The 24,638-nt window shown below is 35.3% G+C and overlaps 2 protein-coding genes across 12 annotated transcripts in view; one reads left to right on the top strand and one right to left on the bottom strand.

Moving 5' to 3' along the window:
• The window catches only part of MARCHF7 (membrane associated ring-CH-type finger 7), a 59,343-nt gene extending 39,263 nt beyond the window's left edge, over positions 1–20,080 (top strand). For 3 of the 11 annotated variants that reach the window (XM_049616115.1, XM_049616114.1, XM_049616116.1), the window contains exons 4-9: positions 1,078–1,245; positions 4,046–5,153; positions 7,707–7,876; positions 12,170–12,279; positions 15,710–15,823; positions 17,384–17,797. In XM_049616115.1, coding sequence (XP_049472072.1) covers positions 1,078–1,245; positions 4,046–5,153; positions 7,707–7,876; positions 12,170–12,279; positions 15,710–15,823; positions 17,384–17,542 — 1,829 coding nt within the window. In that variant the 3' untranslated portion in view covers positions 17,543–17,797. Of the gene's footprint in view, positions 1–96; positions 173–273; positions 502–749; positions 815–1,077; positions 1,246–4,045; positions 5,154–7,706; positions 7,877–12,169; positions 12,303–15,709; positions 15,847–17,383; positions 18,567–19,952 lie in introns of those variants that run through there. The other 8 variants (XM_049616123.1, XM_049616122.1, XR_007454487.1 and 5 more) reach the window with 8 other exon arrangements.
• Positions 20,081–21,010: 930 nt separating this feature from the next.
• The window catches only part of LOC125911871 (lymphocyte antigen 75-like), a 135,453-nt gene continuing 131,825 nt past the window's right edge, over positions 21,011–24,638 (bottom strand). The window contains exon 39 of the mRNA XM_049616109.1: positions 21,011–24,625. Within this exon, the coding sequence (XP_049472066.1) occupies positions 24,423–24,625 (203 nt within the window). The 3' untranslated portion in view covers positions 21,011–24,422. The remainder of the gene's footprint in view (positions 24,626–24,638) is intronic.

Raw genomic sequence — 24,638 nt, 5'->3', positions numbered from 1 at the left:
TTAGATGCCTTATCCATAAAGTTCCATGCATGGTATTTTGTACTCACAGACACACATTTATTGCACAAATTGAAAACATCTTTTCTTTTCCTTGAGGGGGCAGATGAGGCTCCCTCCTCACTTAGATTCCTCTTCAAATGAAACACTAGGAAATGCCTGAGATAGTTTTAAGGTGAGACAGAGTTTGTGATGACACAATTGGAGATAAAATTCTTGAAATGCATTTGTATTATCATTTGAATTAGTGTAAGCGATTCCTTTCTATTTTGATAGGCAGGACCGCCTGGGGAAAGACACTGCCCATCTGAAGAATATTAAGAGTAGTGTGATGGGGAAGAGCAGACTGTCCTTAACATTGTAGACAAACACCATTGTGCACAGATACTTTTGGTCTCTTCTACTCTGTGAAGGCATAGCATTAAATACCCTGGGCCATTTCCCTTAATGAGGAGGAATCAATAAGGCTATTGGGACTAGGAAAGGAAGAACCAGAATTTCAAGGTAAATAGTTAGGGGGGAAAGTTATCAGACTTATTTTTAATTTATTTTGTTAGATATGATTTCATTTAAAAATTTAGATTATGATTGCAACAGTACGTTAATTTTTACAATAAGTGAAGCAAGTGTGATGGCAATGATAATATTTCTGATAAAATATCTTCAGTGGCTATAGTAAAACATCTTCCATTTTGACATGGCTTGATTTTAATTTTGGCTGTTCTCCAATATCAGTTTCATTGACTTTTCAGGAAATTCTGCATCTTTGACCAGCTTTGCATTTTGTTCTGGAATTATTTTACATCAAGCTCACATGGTATGGTCAGGTGTTGTAGAAGGTGACTGAGACATTGGCATCATGGATAGGTAGTAAATTGTAGTGTTAGAGAAGAATATTTGAGTAGGAAACAATTTTATAAGTGATGAGTTCATTAGTGAAAAATTTTATGTTTTGCTGAATTTTGCTTCTGATTGCGTCTATGTAACAAATCATGATAACCTCCCTGTATAATACCACAGAATTGTCATCAGAAATCTTGAAAGCATTTTCTGAATTAAAATTTCTTCCATTATTTTAAGAATCTTCTTGGAGGCATAATCAAGTTCCTAGATCTTCATCAATGGTACTTGGATCATTTGGGACTGACTTGATGAGAGAGAGAAGAGATTTAGAGAGAAGAACAGATTCTTCCATTAGTAATCTTATGGATTATAGCCACCGAAGTGGTGATTTCACAAATTCATCATGTATGTATAAATTGTATTATTATGTATAGCTTAATAATGTTACATTTTCCTCTGTGTATGTATTATTAAAATGACAGTACAAACGAATACATGAAGTGCATCTTACGGAGATTTCAAAATAGCTTAGTATGTTTTTATACTGTATACTAGCTTATTTATTTTTATACTTTAAAAAATAAAAAGCTTAAAATAGATGTACAGTCGTATCTGGATTCTGCCTGCTTATAATTTTCTAAAAGTATATGTTGGGGCACCTAGGTGGCTTAGTGAGTTAAGTTTCCTACTCTTGGTTTCAGCTCAGGTCATGATCTCACGGTTCGTAAGATCAAGCCCTGCATTGGGCTCTGTGCTGTCAGTTTGGAGCCTGCTTGGGATTCTCTCCTCTCTGACTCTCCCCCACTCTTTCTCTCTCAAAATAAATAAATATTGAAAAATACTTTATTAAAAACTATGTCGTAAAGTATACTAAATAATTTTAGCATACCCCAATATCATTTGCGTTATACAGTTGACCCTTGAACAATGCAGGGGTGAGGGCACTGGCCCCTATCTGCCCCTTCCTCCAGTGCAGTTGAAAATCTATGTATATATAACTTTTGACTCCCCCAAAACTTTACTACTCATACCCTACTGCTGACTGGAAGCCTTACCAAAAATGTAAGCAGTTAGATAACATATACTTGTATGTATTACATAATGAATTCTTATAATAAAGTAAGCTAGAGAAAAGAAATTATGTCATTAAAAGAATCATAATGGGTGCCTGGGTGGCTCAGTCGGTTAAGTGTCTGACTTCGGCTCAGGTCATGATCTCGCAGTTTGTGAGTTCGAGCCCCGCATCGGGCACTGTGCTGACAGCTTGGAGCCTGGAGCCTGCTTCGAATTCTGTGTCTGTCTGTCTCTCTTTCTCTCTCTGTCTGCCCCTACCCGCCCTCCCCAAAATAAATAAACATTAAAAATGTTAAAAAAGAAAAGAAAAAATCGTAAGAGAAATACATATATAATGCCTACTGTATTTACCAGAAAAATCTGTGGATAAGTGGACCTATGCAGATCGAATCCATGTTGTTCAGGGATTAACTGTATAGTGTAATAACTACTTAATGGTAAATTTCTGACCTAACTAAAGCTTGAAATCAACATTTAATTTAGAATTACTTTTGTTTAACATGAATGTGCTTTTATTCATTCAGTTGAAATAAAGACCCACACTATTTCTGTCAGTGTATTAAGGTTTTCAAAATTAAATGTCATAAAATAGTAATACTAAAAAACAAAAGGTGCTTATTGAAGTTGAGAGATCTAGCAGGCAGAAGTGGAGTTTGATTTACATAGAAGAAAATACATTTGTTTGGGGCACCTACGTGGCTCAGTCAGTTAAGTGCCTGACTTGATTTTGGCTCAGGTTATGATCTCAGGGTTCTTGAGATCGAGGGCCTGTGTTGGGTTCTGTGTGGACAGCACAGAACCTGCTTGGGGCTCTGTCTGTCTCCTTCTCTCTCTGCCCCTCCCCCGCTTGTGTTTTCTCTCTCAAAATAAATAAACTAAAAAAAAAAAAAAAATTGTTTTAGGTAATCTCTTCACCCATCCTGGAGCTCAGACTCACAACCCCATCAACTGAGCCAGCCAGGCACACCCTGTGTAGGTTATTTTAAATAAAGTTATTGGGGCAGTCTTTGCCTTGACCAATGATCAATGAAGACCTCTTTTTATTTGTTTGGTTTTAGGCGTATGAGCTCTAGTATATAGTATCAGTGGCGTCTAGGTTTGAATGTCTAAAAGTATAGGGTAGAGTAGATTTAGCCACTAACAGTTTATCCCTTCACAAAGGTCCATGTGTTAGCACAGTATCAATCTCACTCTTTAAGCTAAGTGTGTGGTTGAGAATTCTTTATAAAGGAATGCTGTAGTATTTCTCATCTCATTTTAAGGTGTAGAACCACCACTAGTGGGCTCTATTCTGACTCCTAGCTTCTAGCAAGTGTTGAAAAATAGAGTTATGTCTGATAAGTAACAGAGATAAGAACTTGAAAGAAAAAAGATTGGAGGAATTTTTAGCTGTCAACCAAGGTTTGCCGTCAAATTTTAAGGATGATAGTATTTGTATGAAATAACTTTTATACTTCTTGCAGTGTAGGAAGAATCTCCAAAACACTGTCTTCCTAGGATTATTTTGCCATTATTTATTGTAAGAGTCCTTTACAGTGAATTCTTTGGCTCATTGAAAATTTCTTATCCATTTAGAGGCACCTGGGGGGCTCAGTCGGTTAAGCATTCGACTTTGGCTCAGATCAAGATCTCATGGTTTGTGAATTTGAGCTCCACATCATTCTCTCCGCTGTCAGCGCAGAGTCCACTTTGGATCCTCTGTCTCCCTCTCTCTCCCACACACGCTCTCTCTCAAAAATACCCCCCCCACACACACGCACTCTCTCTCAAAAATAAACATTTAAAAATAAAATAAAATTCCTTATCCATTTAGATGTTAGATATTTACCATATCATTTTCTGATTAACAGATTCAGACTGTTATACCTTCATTAATTTAGTAGATTTAGATGTTTGTCTCATTAGCCATGATACATTTCTTTCTTTTCAGTTTGGAGTGTTGACTTAGCAGTATAAAAAGAGAAATACATTTATGTTTTTTTCTGTAATAGTAGTTAAGCTGTGTATTCATAATAATAGCAGTATTGGTTTGAATCCAGTGTTTCATTTTGCAAATATTAGTTAATAATTCTAAATTTAATACTCAAAATATTTCATGTAATTGGTTATCTTTCTTTTCTTTCAAAAATAGATATTCAAGACAGAGTTCCTTCTTCATATTCACAGGGAGCAAGACCAAAAGATAACTCAGTGAGCACTTTACAGTTGAATACATCATCCACAAACCACCAGATGCCTTCTGAACATCAGACTGTACCATGTTCTAGGGACTCTAATAGAAATTCTCTAAGGTCAAATTTTTCTCCAAGAGAATTGGAATCTCCCCAAAGCAGTACACAGCCTGGATTTTCTTATCTTTCAAATAGAGATGAAGCCTCAACCATAAGCAGTTCAGATAGGGTTGGTTCATCTCAAAGATCATTTCAAGAATCTTCTGACAACGAAGGTAGACGTTCAACCAGAAGATTGCTGTCACGTATAGCTTCTAGTATGTCATCTACCTTCTTTCCCCGAAGATCTAGTCAGGATTCCTTGAATACAAGATCATTGAGTTCTGAAAATTCCTATGTTTCTCCAAGAATCTTGACAGCTTCACAGTCTCGTAGCAATGCAGCGTCAGCTTCTGATGTTCCCGATAATAGGGCATCTGAAGCTTCTCAGGGATTTCGATTTCTTAGGCGAAGATGGGGTTTGTCATCTCTTAGCCAAAATCATAGCTCTGAGCCTGATTCAGAAAATTTTAACCAAGAATCTGAAGGTAGAAATACAGGACCATGGTTATCTTCCTCACTTAGAAATAGATGCACACCTTTGTTCTCTAGAAGGAGACGAGAGGGACGAGATGAATCTTCAAGGATACCTACCTCTGATATACCACCTAGATCTCATCATATTTTTAGAAGAGAATCAAATGAAGTGGTTCACCTTGAAGCACAGAGTGATCCCCTTGGGGCTACTGCCAACAGATCACAAGCATCTGCAGCATCGAGTAGTGCTGCTACGGGTGGCTCCACATCAGATTCAGCTCACAGTGGAAGAAATACAGGAATAACAGGGATCCTTCCTGGTTCTTTATTTCGATTCGCAGTCCCCCCAGCACTTGGAAATAATTTGACCGACAATGTCATGATCACTGTAGATATTATTCCTTCAGGTTGGAGTTCATCTGATGGAAAAAGTGATAAAACTAAAAGTGCACCTTCAAGAGACCCAGAAAAACTGCAGAAAATAAAAGAGAGGTAAATTTGAATACCTGTCATAAGTCTGTAAAGCAAGAGCAGATTAGAGGAAGAAATCTTTTTTTATTTTTGAAGGGAGAAAGCACATGAGTGGGGGAGGGGCAGAGAGAGAGAGAGGGACAGAATCTGAAGGGGGGCTCTGCAGTGAGCCTGATGTGGGACTCAAAGTTGTGAACTGTGAGATCATGACCTGAGCTGAAGTCAGATGCTCAACCAAGTGAACCACCCAGGTGCCCCAGAAATCTTTATTTCTAAAATGGCTTCTCATAACAAGAAACATACCGGAAATTTCTTTCCTTAAAATTTATACCCACTAAGATGTTAAATTCTCAGAGGTAAAGTGGATGAGAATTAGTAATGAAGATAGGCACTGGGGGTGTAGATTGCATCAAGAAATAGTCTGAAGATTATTTTTAACCAGCTTTCAATACAGCTTTTTGCATAAAAAGGCAAAAAATCTTAATGTCTCACCCTGTTCCTTGGTAGACCATTGCTAAGTAGAATTGATAAGGGACCCCAGGGGTTTATAAATTATCAAAACTATCTGTCTTACCCTTTAGTAAGATTTATTTACCATTTATTTGTATATCTCATCTCAGACTCTTCTGGAATGAGATAAAATAAAATCATTTGCACAGATTTTGTTTTTGACGTGTACATGTACACAGAATATTCTTTGTATATTGATTTGACAGAAATAGTAGTTTAAATTTAGGACTTAGAATCTTTTTATAAGCAAATACAATCTTTGTACAGTTGATTATTTAAAAATCTCTGGTAAGAGTGAAGAGATGAAAGATCAGAGATTTCAGTCCCAACTTGATTGTTTATTTTGTCATTTTAGTGTACTTAGTTTTTCCATCTATTAAAATAATTTTTATTGTAAAATGGATTAGGATAGTTCATGTAAAATATAGGAAGACAAGACTTAGGTAAAGCTAAGGTTGTGGGGTGTTTTAACTTGTTGCTTTTTCTTCTTCATAAATAACTAATGTAATGGGATTGTTGGGAAGCATAGTTTTTACTATTTTAGATTTTTTTATTTTTTTAAGAAGAAATACATTAAAATGTAACTCTCTGGGGATAAAGAGAGTCTGGGTTGTTGGATATTAGGCTACTACATTCCCTTTTTTCTTTATGTAGGACAAATTGTAGCATGGGACTATTCTCTTCTCACATTTGAAGTTTGCTATTTTTCCTTTCTTGATAAAAGATACCCTGGTAGTCTTAGCTTTAATGTCATAGTAACTCCCTCTGATTATAAGCTGTCTGCTGATAAATGTAGTAACTATTATATTTCCTGTGTTCAAAGTTAGGTTAATTTGAGGGCAGTGGTTCAACAGAGGGCAAAGCATTAGTTTGGTAATTTCCAAAGAGAAACAAATTAAGCCAGCACCACCGTGTCTGGTTAGATTATAAAGCAGTATTTGTTGGTTATTTTGTCATAGAAATAGTGTGTGGGTATTCCTTCATTATATATTTTTTGCTAATATGTGATTTCAAGACACTCCACAAGTAAATTAATACAAGTCTAAAAAATTGAAACTCTTAAGTAAAAATAATTGAAAGTATAAGCCAGAGAAAGTTAAATCTGAAGGTAAAACATAAATATTTATGCTTGAGGTTATATCTCTGGCTTAACCAGACCATGATAATCACCTAACAGTTGTACATCTAATCCTCTTTCCATACATCTTTTTGCTGAATTCATTAGGAACCTGTATCATCCAGGTTGTATTTTAGTAACAGTTTAGCATTCAGTTGTAATTTACTGAGTTACTTCTTTCATGCCAGCAATGGACTAAGGCAATAAGCACTTTAACAAACATTAAATATTTGTAAAATATATATATAAATGGCTATCATTCTGCATTTAAATTAAGCAGTACATGTGGGCCTGTTAGAGGACATAGGTTAATGAAAACTGCTTCACACTTTAAAAGCCTACTCTGTTGAAATGAGGATGATTAAATAAATAACATTGCTAGGGGTGGGGGAAATGAATAAAAGTCTTTGTTCTTTTACTGTGATTTAGCACAAAAAGTTTATCAGTTTAACCCTATGTGGTTCTGATAGCATGTAAGTGAAAAAACACAAGCCCGGATTTAATTTTTTGAAGTTGTCCTAAATGTTTTTTCGGAGATGGGGGAGGAAGGTGCTAAGTATGTAAGTACATTACCTTTATACCATTGGAACTGAAGTAGTCTACGACACTGTAGAAATTAAAATTTCTTGGGATATTTGTAAAGTGATTGTGAAAAATAAGGTGTGATACGAAATAAGTGTGATATCAAAGACAAAATTACTTAAAGCCTTTGAAGGTAAATAATAGGATATCCTGTTTCATTTACCTTTAAAACAGTTATTGTCATTTTCATTCTCATTGAATTGGTTTTTAATGGTGGTTGGAGCTTTTTATGGTTGTTTGCTTTTTTTCTACTTAGAACATGAATAGAAATAACAAAAATATTGTTTGAGATTATGTATGATTTGAAATGACCAACCAGGATAAGTTTTGATAGCTGTATTTACAAGATGTTCCTTCTTTTCTAGCCTCCTTTTAGAGGACTCTGAAGAAGAAGAAGGTGACTTATGTAGAATTTGTCAGATGGCAGCTGCATCATCATCTAACTTGCTGATAGAGCCGTGCAAGTGCACAGGAAGCTTGCAGTATGTTCACCAAGATTGTATGAAAAAGTGGTTACAGGCCAAAATTAACTCTGGTAAGATTTGCCTTTTTGTGTGTTTTGTTTTTGCAATCTTTCCAAGAGATGCACGTACATATACGTTTTAGTTACCAAATCTGATTATAATTTACTGATTGTCAAATTTATACTCTTATCAAAAGTATGGTAATTAATTTTTGAAGCAAAAGCATTAATGAACTTCATTAATCTTGCTTCAAAATTTAATGTATTGTACTGTGTTTTTTTTTTTTAAATATTACTTCTTTTGGGGCGCCTGGGTGTCTCAGTCGATGAAGTGTCTGACTTGGGCTCATATCATGATCTCAGTTTGTGAGTTTGAGCTCTGTGTCCGGCTCTGTGCTGACAGCTTAGAGCCTGGAGCCTGCTTCAGATTCTGTGTTTCTTTCTCTCTCTCTCTCTCTCTCTCTCTCTCTCTCTCTGCCCCTCCCCCGCTCGCGCGCTCTCTCTCTCTCTCTCTCTCTCTCTCTCAAAAGTAAATAAACATAAATAAATAATTAATTTTTGAGAGAGAGAGAGAGTGCAAGCTGGAGAGGGGCAGAGGGAGAGGGAGACAGAGAATCAGAAGCAGGCTCTAGCCTCTGAGCTGTCAGTGCAGAGCCCGATGCAGAGCTCAAACTCAAAACCATGAAATCTTGACCTGAGCTGAAATCAAGAGTCAGACACTTAACTGACTGAGCCACCTAGGCACCCCTCTTTTTTTAATGTTTATTTATTTATTTTGAGAGAGTGAAATTTAATTTTAAAGTTGAGAGAAATTTGTTAGACCATGAGTACCAGAGGATATAAGTAAAAATGACTCCTAAGGTAAGAAGGGTGGGAAATTAGATGAGATTAGTAAATGTGCACAATTTTAAAAAATTTGTTTGTTTTGAGAGAGAGAGCAAGCAGGGGAGGGGCAGAGAGAGAGAGAGAGAGAGGGAGGGAGACACAGCATCCCAAGCAGGCCCTATGCTGTCAGCACAGAGCCCCACACGGGCCCGAACCGTCAGATCATGAGCTGATAAGAAGAGCCAGATGCTTGACTGACTGAGCCACCCAGGCGCACCAGTGTATGCCATTGTATGAGATTGATGGTCTAATAATAGTTGGTGACAGGAAAATAATTTGTGAGGTAGGATGGCATTAATACTGATTTTTTTTTTTTTTAACATTTATTTATTTTTGAGAGACAGAGCATGAGCAGGGGAGGGGCAGAGAGAGGGAGGCACAGAATCAGAAGCAGGTTCTAGGCTCCGAGCTGTCAGCACAGAGCCCAATGTGGGACTCAAATCCATGAACCGCGAGATCATGACCTGAGGCGAAGTCGGACGCTCAACCGACTGAGCCACCCCGGTGCCCCGTTAATACTGATTTTAATCATCATTTTGGAAGACTTGGGTAACCTGTTCAAGCTGGAGATTATGAGGCTCCTGGGAAAAATTTGTTTGTAGCTAGGTAACCAAGGCCTCCTTTGGGGTAGGGAGGTTATGTTTTCTTTTAAACTAGCCTGATCCCAGTGCTGTGGGGGAAGACCCATCTCACCTGTTGCAGCTTCTTAGCTGTACGGTGGTATGATAGCTTCTTGGCTTTATCATGTCCTGGGCCGTTATCAAGATTAAATGAATGTTCAGCATGGTAGCATTTGTTCTTGACACTTAGTAAGGGCCCAGCAATGTTAGCCATTACCAAAATGAGAAACAAGTTGACTCACCTTCTAATACATTTGCAGTTAGACATTTAGCGTTGTGTAGGCAGGAAAACAGTTGATACAGTGTGTTAAGAACATTGTTAGGCCTAGATTGGAATAATGGCACTAAAACTTAACTGAAGGATCTTGAGTAAGTTTTTTTAACATTGGTTCTCAACCTTGGCTGCTGATCAAAATTATCCCTTAGAGTTTTAAAAAACATTGATGCCTTAGATCTACTTTTGAATGTTCTTAAGTAGGTCTGGGATTGGGCCTCAGATCCATTATGAGTAAAAGTGAGTAATTCTTACCACATAAGGTTGTTGTGAAGGTCAAATGAGATGACGTTTATAAATAGTTTCTCACAGTACTGGGCATGTGGTAAATACTCAATTAGATGGGTGTTACCAGGTTATTAATAAGCTTTCTAAGATATGATCAGATGAATATAAAGATCTCAAGAACTGAACCTTCTTGATAAATTTTCACAAAGGCTTTCTCATACTTACGTAAAGACCCCATCTAGTAGAAGATTCATTCTGGTAGAGATTGATTTTAAACATTTATTAAGCAGCTGCCACGTATGGACTGTTAAACTCTCAGGGTATGCGAAAATGAATAAAGCAAGTCTAGTACAAGTTGAGGCGAATGCAGTCAGGGCAGTCAGGGCCTACTGAATGAGGTGGGGTCTTCATGGAAAGAGCCCTAGATTAAACACGTAGGGATAAATGGGCTTTTCTGAGCTGTATATGATCTACTGAACATTGTTCTATAAGTCACTTAATTCCTAGAAGAAAAAACATGAAGCACTAAAACGTGAAAGAATTTGTACTAAATGATCTCAGAGGCCTGTATTTTATAATCACACTTCTCCTGCTTCTGAATCAGAGAATAGTTCTAAGAAATGTCTGATAAATGTAGGGCGCCTGGGTGGCTCAGTAGGTTAAGTGTCCAGCTTCGGTTCAGGTCAGGATCTCACCATTCGTGAGTTCGAGCTCCACCTCAGGCTCTGTGCTGACAGCTCAGAGCCTGGAGCCTGTTTCAGATTCTATGTCTCCCTCTTTGTCTGTCTGTCTGTCTGTCTGTCTCTCTCGCTCTCAAAAATAAACATTAAAAATTTTAAAAACAAATGTCTGATAAATCTCTTTCACGTTCTTTGTTTTCCATCAGTCATAGTATGGACTTATCCTGAATTTAGTTCAGTGGTACAATATTAATTGTCTTTAATTAAAATATTCCAGATGCATTTTAATTTCAGTATCTCTATGTATGTTAGACTCCTAAAACAGCAACAACAGCTTGGTTTTAATCATATACTGGAAATATAGTGACTATCTTAATGTAATTTGACTACAGGACATTTTGAGACAACAGAGAACATACTACCTTAGAATAGCACTCACTTTCTGTTCCAACTATTTTCAAAAGAAAATGCATATAAATTACTGCTGTCTTAGACTTTATGCCAGATTTTACTGTTTAAGAGCTTTAAGAGCTTGAAGGCAGAGGTTACTACTTTTCTTTTTCCTTCTAAATCTTGGCATATAACAGTCAACAAATGTTAATTGAATCTAAACTTCTACCCTGTTAATCACATGACTTCTCTGCTTTTAGGATATGTGTGTGTGTGTATATATATATATATATATATATATATATATATATATATTTTTTTTTTTTTAGGATATATATACATATATATACACACACTTTTAGGATATATATATATATGTATATGTATATTTTAGTTTAAAGCTGTCTAAAAATAAGCATGGGGGAAAATGGCTATATGTTTAATTAGACAAAATTACCAATGATTTAATTGGAGCCAGAAGCTTAGGAGTAACCAGTAACTGCATATTGGACAGAAAGAACTGTTTTTCCTTTTGTGATAAAATATATATAAAGTAAAATTTCCCTTTTGACCGTTATTACATGTGTAATTCAGTGTCATTGAGTATGTTCAGAATGTTGTGTGACCATCACCACTATCTACTTCCAAAATTTTATTATCACCCCAAAACAAAAACTCTTCATCCATTAAGCAGCAGCTCCCACCTCCCTTTCTCCTGAATCCCTGGTAACTTATTTATTTTCATCCATGTTGTAGCATGTATCAAGACTTTGTTCCTTTTATGACTGAATGGAGCTGTTTTTACCTAGACAAAGGTGGATTCCTTTTGTTCCCTCCTAGCTTACAGGGAATGCACATTTCTTAGAGGACAAAACGTCTTAGGTATATATTGTCACATCAGAGATACTGGCCTGGATATAGGTAACTAGTTGTTTGGGATACTACATTATTTAACATTGTTTTCATGGCATCGTGCCAAGGTACTTAAATAAGAAGCGGGAAGTACAGATGATGTTCCATTGTCAGCTTCCCACCATCAAGGATGGGGTAGCATGCATTTCTGGAAGGAAAAAAACAGACACCTAAATAATGGGCATAAGCTTAGGACCTGACAAGCACGTTAGTGTTAACCAGTTGTTATTTTAGGAGACCTTACCGGGTTTATGGCAGTAATGCAATCTTCCTTCCTTTCTCCCTTTTGATTCTCTATATTCTAAGCTTAAAACTTTACAAGGAATAGTATTTTGTGGAGACATAGCAAACTAAGTTTTCCTTTTAATTTTACCAGGTTCTTCATTAGAGGCTGTAACCACCTGTGAACTCTGTAAAGAGAAGTTGCAGCTTAACCTGGAGGATTTTGATATTCATGAACTACATAGAGCTCATGCAAATGAACAAGTTAGTATATTTTGCCTAATTTGGTAAGTGTCTGTTCTATGCTTAAAGGACAACTCTTGAAGAAAAGATTAAATCATGGTCAGAAAACCTGCATTAAAATAATAATAATGTTTTTAATATAATTCTGTTACCACATTAGGTATTATATGATTCTATAATTTTTCATTTTCCCCCTAACTTTTTAAAGCACAAGGCACATAACAAAGTCACAAATTTTAAGTGTAAGGTAAAATTCATCATATGCTTCCTAAATAAACCTAAAAATAAGGAAAGCTTAGGAAATGGGTCCCAAAGTAGGCATGCCAACCTTCTCTCCCCAGAGCTGTCTCAATTGTGAATGCCTCTGAGTACTGGAAAATAATTGAAACACCAAACCCCAGATCTGCATCCTGTTTTTTGTTTTGTTTTTTTTTTATGTTAGGAATAATTTTTTATGTGCCTATATAATCCCCTGTTCTTCCTCATGTCTGATTCCCTCTACCCTCCCCATTCTGCTTCCATCTATATGTTGAACGAGTTATCTTATGTGAAATCATTTATTCCAAGTTCACTTGTTTTTCTTTCCTTTAGTATTTGTATCACTACAAATACATAATGTCAGGATTTCTCTGATGATACTAAAATTTTATTTCATGTATTATCCTCTCATGTCTCAGATTTTTTTGGTATGTATTGATCTCTCCTTCCCTTCTCCCCCCATTGATTGGATCACTAATTTTTCTTGAAATTTAGAGCTCAGTATTTTTTCCTTTTTAAAGGAAAATTCAGGTGGGAGATGTTGAAAGATTATGAGGATAACTCTAGGGCCATACTATCCAAATGTGCTTATTAGCATATTTGTGATAAAAAGAGAGGTGATGGTGACAGAATGCATGAATGCTTGAAAAACACCTTTTAAATGAAGTGTTTGGACACTTTTCTCCCTTTTTTATTAAAGTGAAGTTTATGTAATGTAACCATTTTAAGGTGAACAGTTATTGGTACTAGTACACTTGAGCACTACACAACCATTACCTCTCTCTAGTTCCAGGACATTTTCATCTCTTCAAAATAAAATCCTGTACCCATTAAGTAGGGGATCCCTATTTCCCCCTTCTCCCATCCCCTGGCAGCCACCAATCTGTGTTCTATTTGACTTTGTCTATTCTGGATATTTCATATAAATTGAAACATGCAATATATGATCTTTTGTGGACACTCTTTTTAAATGTGCGAATATAGATACCCTTTGAAAATCTGATTAAAACCAAGGAACACTCTTTACAAAATATACATAGACACAAAATCTGCATATAATTTAAGGGACTCCCAGATCTCTTGAAGCTAATTGCCTAGATCCAGGTTAAGAATCACTGATCTAAGGAATGAAAAAAATTAGTTGATATAGTACAGATGCTACTCTAATACTGGTTATTGTTTTATTCCTTAATGAAGCCCGTTGTCCAAAAGGAGTACCACTTTCAATAAGGAATTGTCTTAAATTCTTAAGGAGTCTCTCTAGACAGCTAGAGTTTTAAGTTTTTAAGTTTTTTAAGTTTTTTTTTTTTTAGTTTTTTTTTAACGTTTATTTTTGAGACAGAGACAGAGCATGAACGGGGGAGGGTCAGAGAGAGAGAGAGACACAGAATCTGAAACAGGCTCCAGGCTCTGAGCTGTCAGCACAAAGCCCGATGCGGGGCTTGAACTCACGGACTGCGAGATCATGACCTGAGCCGAAGTCGGCTGCTTAACTGACTGAGCCACCCAGGCGCCCCCTTAAATTTTTTTTAAATGTTTTATTATTTATTTTTGAGAGAGGGAGAGACACAGCGCAAGTGGAGGAGGGGCAGGGAGAGAGGGAGACAGAATCCAAAACAGACTCCAGGCTCTAGGCTGTCAGCACAGAGCCCGACCAGGGGCTCAAACTCACAAGCCGTGAGATCATGACTTGAGCTGAAGTGATATGCTTAACCACCTGAGCCACCCAGGCGTCCCTAGACAGTGGTATTTTATTATTTTTTTTTTTTTAATTTTTTTTTTTCAACGTTTTTTATTTTATTTTTGGGACAGAGAGAGACAGAGCATGAACTGGGGAGGGGCAGAGAGAGAGGGAGACACAGAATCGGAAACAGGCTCCAGGCTCCAAGCCATCAGCCCAGAGCCTGACGCGGGGCTCGAACTCACAGACCGCGAGATCGTGACCTGGCTGAAGTCGGACGCTCAACCGACTGCGCCACCCAGGCGCCCCTAGACAGTGGTATTTTAAAGAACAAGAAGAAAGAGTATGGAAAGATGCAAAGAAATTTTTATTTTTTTCCTCAAAATCAGAGTAGGTTTCAAAGAATGGTTTTCTTCCATTCTTTCTGTAGGTACTCCATCATGTCTCTTGAAGGTGGTTCTTTGGCTTTTCAGTACAGCCAAGAGTATTTTTATTGTTCTTCAAGGATTTTAATGACCCACCTCTTAAATAATTGAGAGGCATTGAGAAATATTAGGTGGAAAATGACAGTCTTGATGAAGCTTTCTGGCTTTAACATCTTTGTTCTTGGTGAATCATGGATTTTAGTGGTCTGACAGATACCCTCATTTTAAATGATTAGTTTATAATACATTTTAATCTTCTGGATGCATGATTTTCTTTTAAGTTAAAAACAAAGTTAATGAAGTGAAGCATTTAGAGAAACTTTTAATTTCAAATTTGTTGAGTATTATGAAGAATCTATAACCAGTTACTTGCTGAAGTTGCCACTAAGAACATAGATTTCTTAAGTTATCAAAATATGATACAATTTAGAGATCACTGTGTAACAGTTACAGAAGAGATTAGATTTTTTAATAGCACTATATTCATGATTTGTTTTCTTAGCTTCAAAACCAACAGAACAGCATTGAACCAAAGATCTATTTTTACCCATTGCAAATTTCTATGTGAATGATATGAGGAAGTTACTTTACTACCTTTTTTTTAGTTCATTTTTATATTTAGTGTTGCCTTTAAGTTAATTAAATTACATGAACAACCTGTCAGAATAGGATTTTAGTCACATAATGTATTGATTTTTGCTGTAGATGAAATGGTAATTTTTAAGCAAATAGTTACAGCTATCTGTGTAATGAAATCAGTTTTCAGCTTTATGTAGAACCAGAGCATTCATTCCACCATCAAATGATTTTTCCCACTTTTATATAAATCATTACATAAAGGAAGACTATATGAGAATGAAAAGGTTATTCATACACCTATTTGAATACATTATATGGCAGTTAGTGAACTTTTATGAAACTATGAAAGACAGCTCTTTCTTTTTCAATAATTGGCATTATACTCTTCCTAGGAGCTGGATGTAAATACATTTCCTCTAGTTTATCGGTATGCTATAAGTATCAATCTCAATTCTACTAATTTTTCATTCTTCATTTTTTTTTTTTCTCGCTTGCTTTCCTGTTGAAGGCTGAGTATGAGTTTATCAGCTCTGGTCTCTACCTAGTTGTGTTATTGCACTTGTGCGAACAAAGCTTTTCTGATATGATGGGAAATACAAATGAACCAAGCACACGTGTCCGAGTAAGTAATATTGGAATTGGGGGAGCAGGGAGGGTGTGATGCAGCAAGTGTTCGCTTTGGAAAGCAGATTGTCTTACATGTTTACATTTAGTTTTCTTTAGGGAGCTCTTATATTAAAATGTGCCTTGAAAATAAAGATAATGTAGATTTAATGGGAATTGCTTTCTTCCTTCTTTATCAAGCAGGCTAATTTTTTCAAAAAGCTATTTTTAAACAAGTAATTTTCTAGCTCTTGAAGGTAATTGGAATACATTTTAGTGAAAAACAGGGATGGAATTGAAAATACCTAGGGAAAATGCTCTTTTTCATTTGGGAGGGAAAAAAACAACTCATTATTAAATTGAACTCCAAAAACCAAAAGAGTATGGGAAATTAACTTCAATTTCATTTGTTACTATCCTGTAAAAGATTAGCAGTGTACTAATTTTTAAGTATTCATATTACTAGAAACTACTTAAGATATGGACTATTGTGTGTTTACTCTGTACACTCTTACCTTAATGTTAACACTTGAGCTAGCTGTCTCTTAGGTGCTTATGAGTATAGGATGCTACTTACCTCAGTGTACCATAGGAAATTTATACTCTCTGCCTCGCCCAATTTGTGTGGCAGGGGCTAGGGCCTGCATCAGTACTGTAGTATTGTGAACACTTCATATCTTGAAATGTGTTCATCAACATATACTTCAGACTATTTTTTAAATATTCACTTTGTTAAAAATGGAGCCAAATTTCTGGTGAGGTGTAATGTTTTTATTTTATCTTGAAAATTACCAAATAACCAAATAATCAAAATTACCAAATATATATAGTTTGGAAATTGGTAAAACATTTTTCTGTAGTCCTCATGTGAACATTCCTGTAAGCCATTTGATAGATTATTATCATTGAGAGAAAAGAGAATGAACTATCGAGCATTTATAATTTGAGCGAAGATCTCTGGACTTTTAAGTACTTTAGAAATCGTAGTACCTAAATATAGTAGATGCCATAAGATGATTTCCTAAAAGGTAACTTATCTTTTCAAAATGAATAAACCTTTATATAAAGCATATAATTCATGCCTTTGTAAAAGGTACAAATTATTAAAGTGGAAGTCATTTTCACAAATTTTTTTTAAGTATCGAAATAAATGTAATACATCTGGAGCTATCAAATTTAGACGGAAGATAAAATTGTTCCTGTTTTGTTTTTTTGACCCCTAAGAGTGTTCATTTGTGTCCACATTGTAATGGTTTTAATTTTTTCTCCATAATTTTTTGAAGTGTTGTATTTATGCAAGACAGAAATGCCATTAGATAAAATTATTTTATTATAGCAGCTTTCAGTTTTTACATGATTCATGATTTCTACATGACCATTTATATAATGGTGATTATATACAACAGTTAAAAAATATTTTAAGCTTGTAATTTTTGATGTGGGGGTAGAAAGACCCCTATTTTAAAGGCTTAAATGGTGTTTGACTTTTTAAAGTAGAAATGAATCTCCTATACTGATTCTCTTCTTAGATCAATTTGCAACATTTAAACTACTATATTTCTTTCTGCATTGTTTCTAGTTTATTAACCTTGCAAGAACTCTTCAGGCACATATGGAAGATCTCGAAAGTAGGTGGAATTTCCCCTTCCCAGACTTGTTGAATTTCTTTTGCAAATTAAATCCACAGACCAAAACCTTACTGTATACGCTTTCTACCAAATTAGAGCTTCATTTATAGGCGTAGTAATACCATAATAACTGATTTGGGAAAGATGGGTTGGGCAACTGACCTTTTTCAAAGCATATTTTTAAAAAATAACAATTTTAAGGTACAGAAGGATATATTTTAACTAGTGTTTTATTTAAAATTTTTATTTTTGATCGCCTTAATTTTAATCAAAAAGAAAACTTCTGGTCAAACCACATTTCTAAATCTGTTAGGTGTGTGTGTGTGAGAGAGAGAGAGAAATTTTGTTATTCATCTTTGTTAGATTAAAAGTTTTCCCTGGGTTTGTGTATAGTTCTAGGAAAATAGGGGTGAAAGATTCCTAGTTCTGAGTCCGTAACAGAAGCCATAGTTTTTTTTTTGCTCCTTGTTCAGGTCCTCATGGACCTTTAATAGGCAGCCAGCTCCGACATCAACTCCAATCTCTTAAGATCACGTTCCAGCATTAGGACTTCTGCCTGGGCTCCTATGTGAAGGCACTTAATGCCCAAATCTTTACAGGCATCTGCACAGCTTAACCTCAAAGTCCTACAACCTCCAGGGTGCTTCGTACCAGGTGGGCACAGATATTGGTGGCTCTGAAACAGTTCCTGGGAATTCAAGATTACCCTACCTATTGTACTTTTTCACCCAAAGCAACTGGCTCCCCACGATCAGATTCCATTACACTCTTTGAAGTGTTTTAAAATATATATTCTCCACTTGATTATTCTCTGTACTCATCTTCAAAACACTTGTGGAGTGTTACCTGTAGTGTGCGTGTTTTTTTACCCTTTGAAGTAAAGTTTGAGAAGGACTTGGTCTTCATGAGAGCCTTTTAATTCCTAGAATATTCTAAGACATGGGTTGTTGTCATTAAGTTTGTACTATTTTTAAGTTTTGAAAGGATTAGAGGTACAACCAGATGCCTTTTCACAGTTTAGTATGTGTGAAAATGGTATATAAAGGAGTCTGGTATATAAAGTGGGAATTCATTTGGTGTACATCTTTTTTTTTCTTTTATATAAACTTCTTCACATCCCTTATGTTACCTAACACAAAGATCTCTTTTAGCAAATTATATAGCAAATTCATACTTTGCCAGATGTGATGGTAGTAATTTGTTTTAAATGATAGTAATATTTTCCCCAGATTGTTTTACTTTTTTTTAAACTAACATTTAGTAGTTTCCTAAACATAGCAATGTCTACTGCCAACATGTAAGAAAGACGGAGGTGAAATATACCCAGATTCAGCTGAGAGTAAAAACTGTTGTGGGTGCTACAAGCTTACTCCTAAGTACCAGAATATTAATGTATTCTAAAAGTTGGTTCTCACTGAATTTTCTTCTCTTGTGGAGTTAATTGAAGAGAAAACATGAGAAGTTCTCTGAAAAACTGTTTTATTTCTTAGTTTGATATTTCTCCATAATATAGCATAAAGCTTAACCATAGGATTTACTCATTCATGAGCCAAGTATATGCTTGCTATCATTTACTAAAAATGGATTGAAGATTTCTGCAAGATAAATTGAAACATGAAAACTTAAGTTTCATCCATACATGTAGGATGTTTTTGTTGATTCCATTTGTTGGGTGCTCTTAAATATTGAGTCTAATATTAATACAAGAAGAGTATACATTTAACCTTTCTGCCCTTGATAATAGGGGAAATGCTGATTGGGTGTTTATTTTAGTGAATTCCATTTTCCTCAACACGTAACAGTTTAGAGAATCCATAGTTTTATACTTAGGCCCCTCCTATAGACATTCCAGGATGTTTATTTTAAACTTCTGAGCTACTACAATGGCTCTTAAATTGAGGTCAGAAATGTTACAAACATGATGTTTCTGACAATGTAGAGGCATAGGAATAATCTCAAAAGTTTTTTACTAAATCCAATTGTTTTAACTTAGGCTGTGTCTATATAAAAGCTTTTTGGACTAAATAGAGCTTTTTCTTGGCATTGTATAGACATAGCTTTGATGTAAATTGCAAGAATACCCATAACCTATTCTGTGTACATTTTTTTTCATTCTCATCGGATGCATCAAACATGCAGCGGTAATAAACCAGATTCTACTCAGGTGTGTGAGAGCACTTGCCTTAAGTTCATTTTTTTCTCTAGTGTCTAAATCATTAGCTACTGTGAACACAGGCTGATCTCAGAAGCTTTTTAGAAGACGTTCTTGAAGCACATTTTTAAGCATTCTCATTTTTATAAAAACTAACATAAAAAGATGTGGGGGTGGGAGCATTATGGATGGGCATCACCCACAGTCAAACCACCCCTAACCCTGTCATAACTTATCATTTTGACCAAACAGAATACTAAATTGGGTTTTTTTTATTTTACAAGTCATTGCTGTTCTGGCTTCATATTTACACATCCATTCTCATCCCCCTTAAAATCATTCTTGATCATCCTGTTTTCTTTCAACAGCTTCAGAGGATGATTCCGAAGAAGATGGAGACCATAACAGAACATTTAATATTGCCTAACTTGATATAAGACAAATGGATGATCTGTGAACAAGTGTTTATTAAAACTGGCAATTACGTATGATTTAATTTTGTGGGGAATGCCTATTGGAGATATATATATATATAGATATATATATAGATATATATCTATATATATATATTCTCAAGTATTGCTGAATTAAAAATTCTCCTGGACCTTTTAACATGGCCAATGAATCTGATGTTTATAAAGTGGTCATCAAAAGTATTTTTCTTTTCGGTGAGTGGGAAAATGTTATCCTTGTTTTAAATATCTAAGTAATGCTGATGACCCTTTTTTGTGTTTTGATTACTGTAGTCATATTTATGAAAAAAAATGGTTCATGTTTTTAGTTTCTTGCTAGTGAAAAAAGTGGGACAAAATATGCTTTTGAAATAAAATGGCACCTAATTATTTTTCTTTTCAAAAATGCCTTAAGTTACAGTCTCATTTTCATGATCATTTGCTTCCAGTGTTTATAAAAAAAAATAATTGGGAAGTTATGAAAGCATTATATATTAGGTTCCCAAAGTTAATACGAATCCTAAATTCACTTAGCAATAAAATCTAATTTTTAAGAAGTATATAAATATAAAATGTATAAATGATGGATAAATTTTTGTATTGATTTGCAAAATGCAGATTATATTTGATAAGCCATAGTATGTAGATATTCCTTTTAGGAGTATTACAGCTGTAAATTATATTGGAATTGCCCATCAAATGCTATTTGGGAAAAAAAATTACTGCAATCTCAAGTTGATGGAATATTTTTAAATCCCACATTTAAAGTTTAAAACACTGGTTTTCAATGTGTTTTTTAGTGTTGTCACTTCTTTATAGATAAATACGATATAAATAACCTGTTTGGATCCTGGTCGTTTTTAACTGTTCCTTGGTAATTCTGAGCATTTATTTACTGACTTAATATTTTTCACCACTTTTGGAGAACAGATGAACATCACCTATTCACCTATTCATCACCTATTCATAGATCACATGAATAGATCTATACCATGGTCAGGAGTTGTGTATAAAGTTTCATAACACTGTATATATTTCCTCTGTCAACACCCTTTAGGATATACTTTTAAACACCTTCAGGTGGTTTCAGATTAAATAGTCTTATGTTATGGCAACTAACTACATTTTCAGAACCTAAATAGAAACCATGCAATTTCTCAAATGTGAATCAACAGTTTGCCCACACTTAGTTTGTTTGTCTTAATGTAAAACCTTGGCTGGAAATAAAATGCATACTGATTGATTTACTTTATAGTTTGAAATGTTTCCTTTTGAACTGGTGGTGCTCAAAGTAGACTTCAAACCTTAAAGCTTTTTTAAGAAGTAAAACCCCAATTCATACAAAAATATAAGTTTAAAAAAAAATTTTTTTTTAACGTTTATTTATTTTTGAGACAGAGAGCATGAATGGGGGAGGGTCAGAGAGAGGGAGACACAGAATCTGAAACATGCTCCAGGCTCTGAGCTGTCAGCACAGAGCCCGACGCAGGGCTTGAACTCATGGACCGCGAGATCATGACCTGAGCCGAAGTCGGCCGCTTAACCGACTGAGCCACCCAGGCGCCCCTAAATGTAAAACATTTGCTCAATTTTTACCTGTTATCTCTGCATTGCCTTAAAGGAAAAATACAAAATTAAGGATACCAGTTTCACTATTCTGTGGGCCCTTAAGGGGTGCTTTGAGTTTCAAATTTTTAATAGACTTTTAATAGATTCAGCATGAAAGTTAAGTATCTTCTACTTAACCCACAAAACTTACTTCAAAATTTAAATAGTAGGGGGCGCCTGGGTGGCTCAGTTGGTTAAGCGTCCCAACTTCGGCCCAGGTCGTGATGTCCTGTTTTGTGCATTTGAGCCCCGCGTCGGGCTCTGTGCTGACAGCTTGCTCAGCCTGGAGTTTGCTTTGGATTCTGTGTTTCCTTCTCTCTCTGCCCCTCCCCCACTCACTCGCTGTCTCTCAAAAATAAATGTTATTTTTTTTTTAATTTAGTAGAAAACATTCCATTGGTATGCAGTTTATTGTCATATTAAATGCTTAATGCCAGAGATACACAGTGGCTTGAGCTTAGTATACTTTCAGTTCCGTAGTACCGCTTACTATTTCATATTTCAATATTGCATAAGCTTCTGATACCCTGTACGTGTGAATTACTTTTAAAACCATATAAACAGAAATAGACCATAGAGCACTCACTACAGAGAATGCAAATTCTTAGGAAAATGCAGTTTAATGTTATTCTCTAGATACCTGCCAAACGTAAGAATTTATACTGTCCTTATTAACCAAAACCAAGATGTTGAAGAAAGCAATTTATACATTTTGAATATAAATAAGCATGGTTATGTTGATAATATTAAAAATATACATACAGACTTGAATGACCCAGTTTGCTGTTGACCACTGAATAGATGCAAAGGCCCTGTTACAGATGTTCTGATGTATGAAGAAAATTAAGATTTAACACTTCACTAACCAGGGACCTCTAAGGACTTACTTGAAAGGTGAAATCAAATATGGAAAATTAAATCAATTTAATGTAGCTGTTTTGTAAGAGCTGCCATTGGGTAGAAGTGATCAAAATGAACAAGAAAATTAGTTGTATGGGAGTTAAGTGGAAGGGGAGATTCTAGAGCAGCACTGTCCAGTAAAACTTCGTGATGATGGAAATGGAAATGCTCTGTAATTTGTATTGCCTATTACGGTAGCTGCTACATGTGTTTGAGCATTTGAAGTGTGGCTAGTGCAACTGAGAAACTGAACTTTAAGTTATATTTAATTTTAACATAAATAGCCACATGTAGCTTGTGGCTACTATATTGGATACTGTAGAAATCTGTGACTATTAGAGAACATTTTAAGGAAGAGTTAAGATCTGTCTTAGTTTTTAAATGACTGGTAGAATTTGAATAGAAAAAGGAAGGAATTCCAATCTGTTCACTATTAATAACTTACCAGGAATAAAATAGTATCCAAAAACTTAGAAATGTAAAGCTCTTGCAGAGTGTAGTTGTTTTGTGTAAGAAGGCTAGTGTAACATCTGTTCTTTTAGTACCACACAGCCATACCATATAGTCTTGTCAGCACTTTGTAGTTTTTCCTATGTCATTAAACAACAGTGCCATTAATTGTGATGAAGGAGGTTATTCGTAATGCCAGTGGACACATCGTGTAAGCTGGGACTTTGTTGCCATTGGTCAAGCTTGAGATAGTGTATCTCCCCATAAGAAAAGTTTTTCCCATAAGATAATTGATGAGACATTGGTTAGGGAGAGAGACTACTACTTTGAGCTTTCAGGGTTTCTAAATACAGTAAATAGAATTTTATGTGAACTCCATATATTTATCTTTTCTAGTATTTTTAAGCTATAAAGAATGCTAAGGAAAATCACTCTTGATTCAGCTCTCGTTTTCATTTTTTACCCCCAAAAAGATTCTTCTCACCTTTACTGACAACTTTGAGCATCACAACTACAGTAGTATGTAGTGTTTTTCTGCAGTTTTTGCTACCCTAGTTTTCATGTCCTTGAATGATAGTTCATCAGTGTTCGGGGAGCACTGACACACCTTATATAGGAACAGATCTGGAGGTAGAGAAGAAATATTCTTAAATAAAGGGGCTCTGTGATCAAAGCATTATCCTCACTGCCATCCACTTCCACACCTTCCTGGTATGGCTGTAATCCTTTTTGCTTCAAAAAATTTATAAAATTTCATTGACATTCTAACCATTTGTTATTAGTACAAAATAAGATTTCTTGTCCAAAGTGATGTTCTAAAAGTAATGAAATTTTAAAATGTAGGATATGGGGTGGTTAAAATCTAAAAAATTTTCTACATCTAACTCAAAAGGGAAGATAAAAATACTAGGGGAATCGTCTGCCACAGTAAATTGTAATGTGTGACGTCTTAATGTATAGGATCTTTTTAAAGGTATGTTTTCTCATGTTTATTAATAAAAGCAAGACCTAGAAATTGGTTAAGACCTGGTGATTACTAAAACTACAGTGGTAGGTAAGAGTTATTTTTGTTTTTGTTTTTTTCCCCAATTCTAACCTAAGGTGGTTCAACCAAATGGGAAGGAAGATAGAGCAGTAGACTGGGTTTTTATTTTTATCTACTTTACTACTTTAGGCTTTAAACTTTTTTAAGTGAAAGGTACATTTAGGGAGGTGGTTAAAACTACCAAATTGTATTTATGATCATTCCTTTTTAAAAACTTATGATGAACCTAAAGATCAGTTTTTGTCACGATTATATGAGAATAATGTTACTGGAATAAGGAAATATACCATGAAAACTGATTTTCATTGTCAAATTTTACATTAAAATCCTGTACAGGAGATCGCTGTCAACATTTGATGTCTTAATCTGAAATTTCCAAGATCTTAGTCAAATTGAACAGCATACTCATTTTCTTCTGCAACAACCAAAACACAGTCGTCGTTATAAGGTGATTGGGGTGCAGCTGAAAAAACTGTGGTGAAACCAGAATCCAAATTTCTTTTGTACAGGAACCAAACGATTGCTCCCAAAACTGTCAAAATTACTGTGCTAGCAATCACCAAAGCTGATATTAAAATGTGGTTATCTGAAAAGAAAAA

The sequence above is a fragment of the Panthera uncia genome (genome assembly GCF_023721935.1).
Source record: "Panthera uncia isolate 11264 chromosome C1 unlocalized genomic scaffold, Puncia_PCG_1.0 HiC_scaffold_3, whole genome shotgun sequence".
Classification (NCBI taxonomy): domain Eukaryota; kingdom Metazoa; phylum Chordata; class Mammalia; order Carnivora; family Felidae; genus Panthera; species Panthera uncia.
This window is presented reverse-complemented; position numbering and strand designations above follow the sequence as displayed.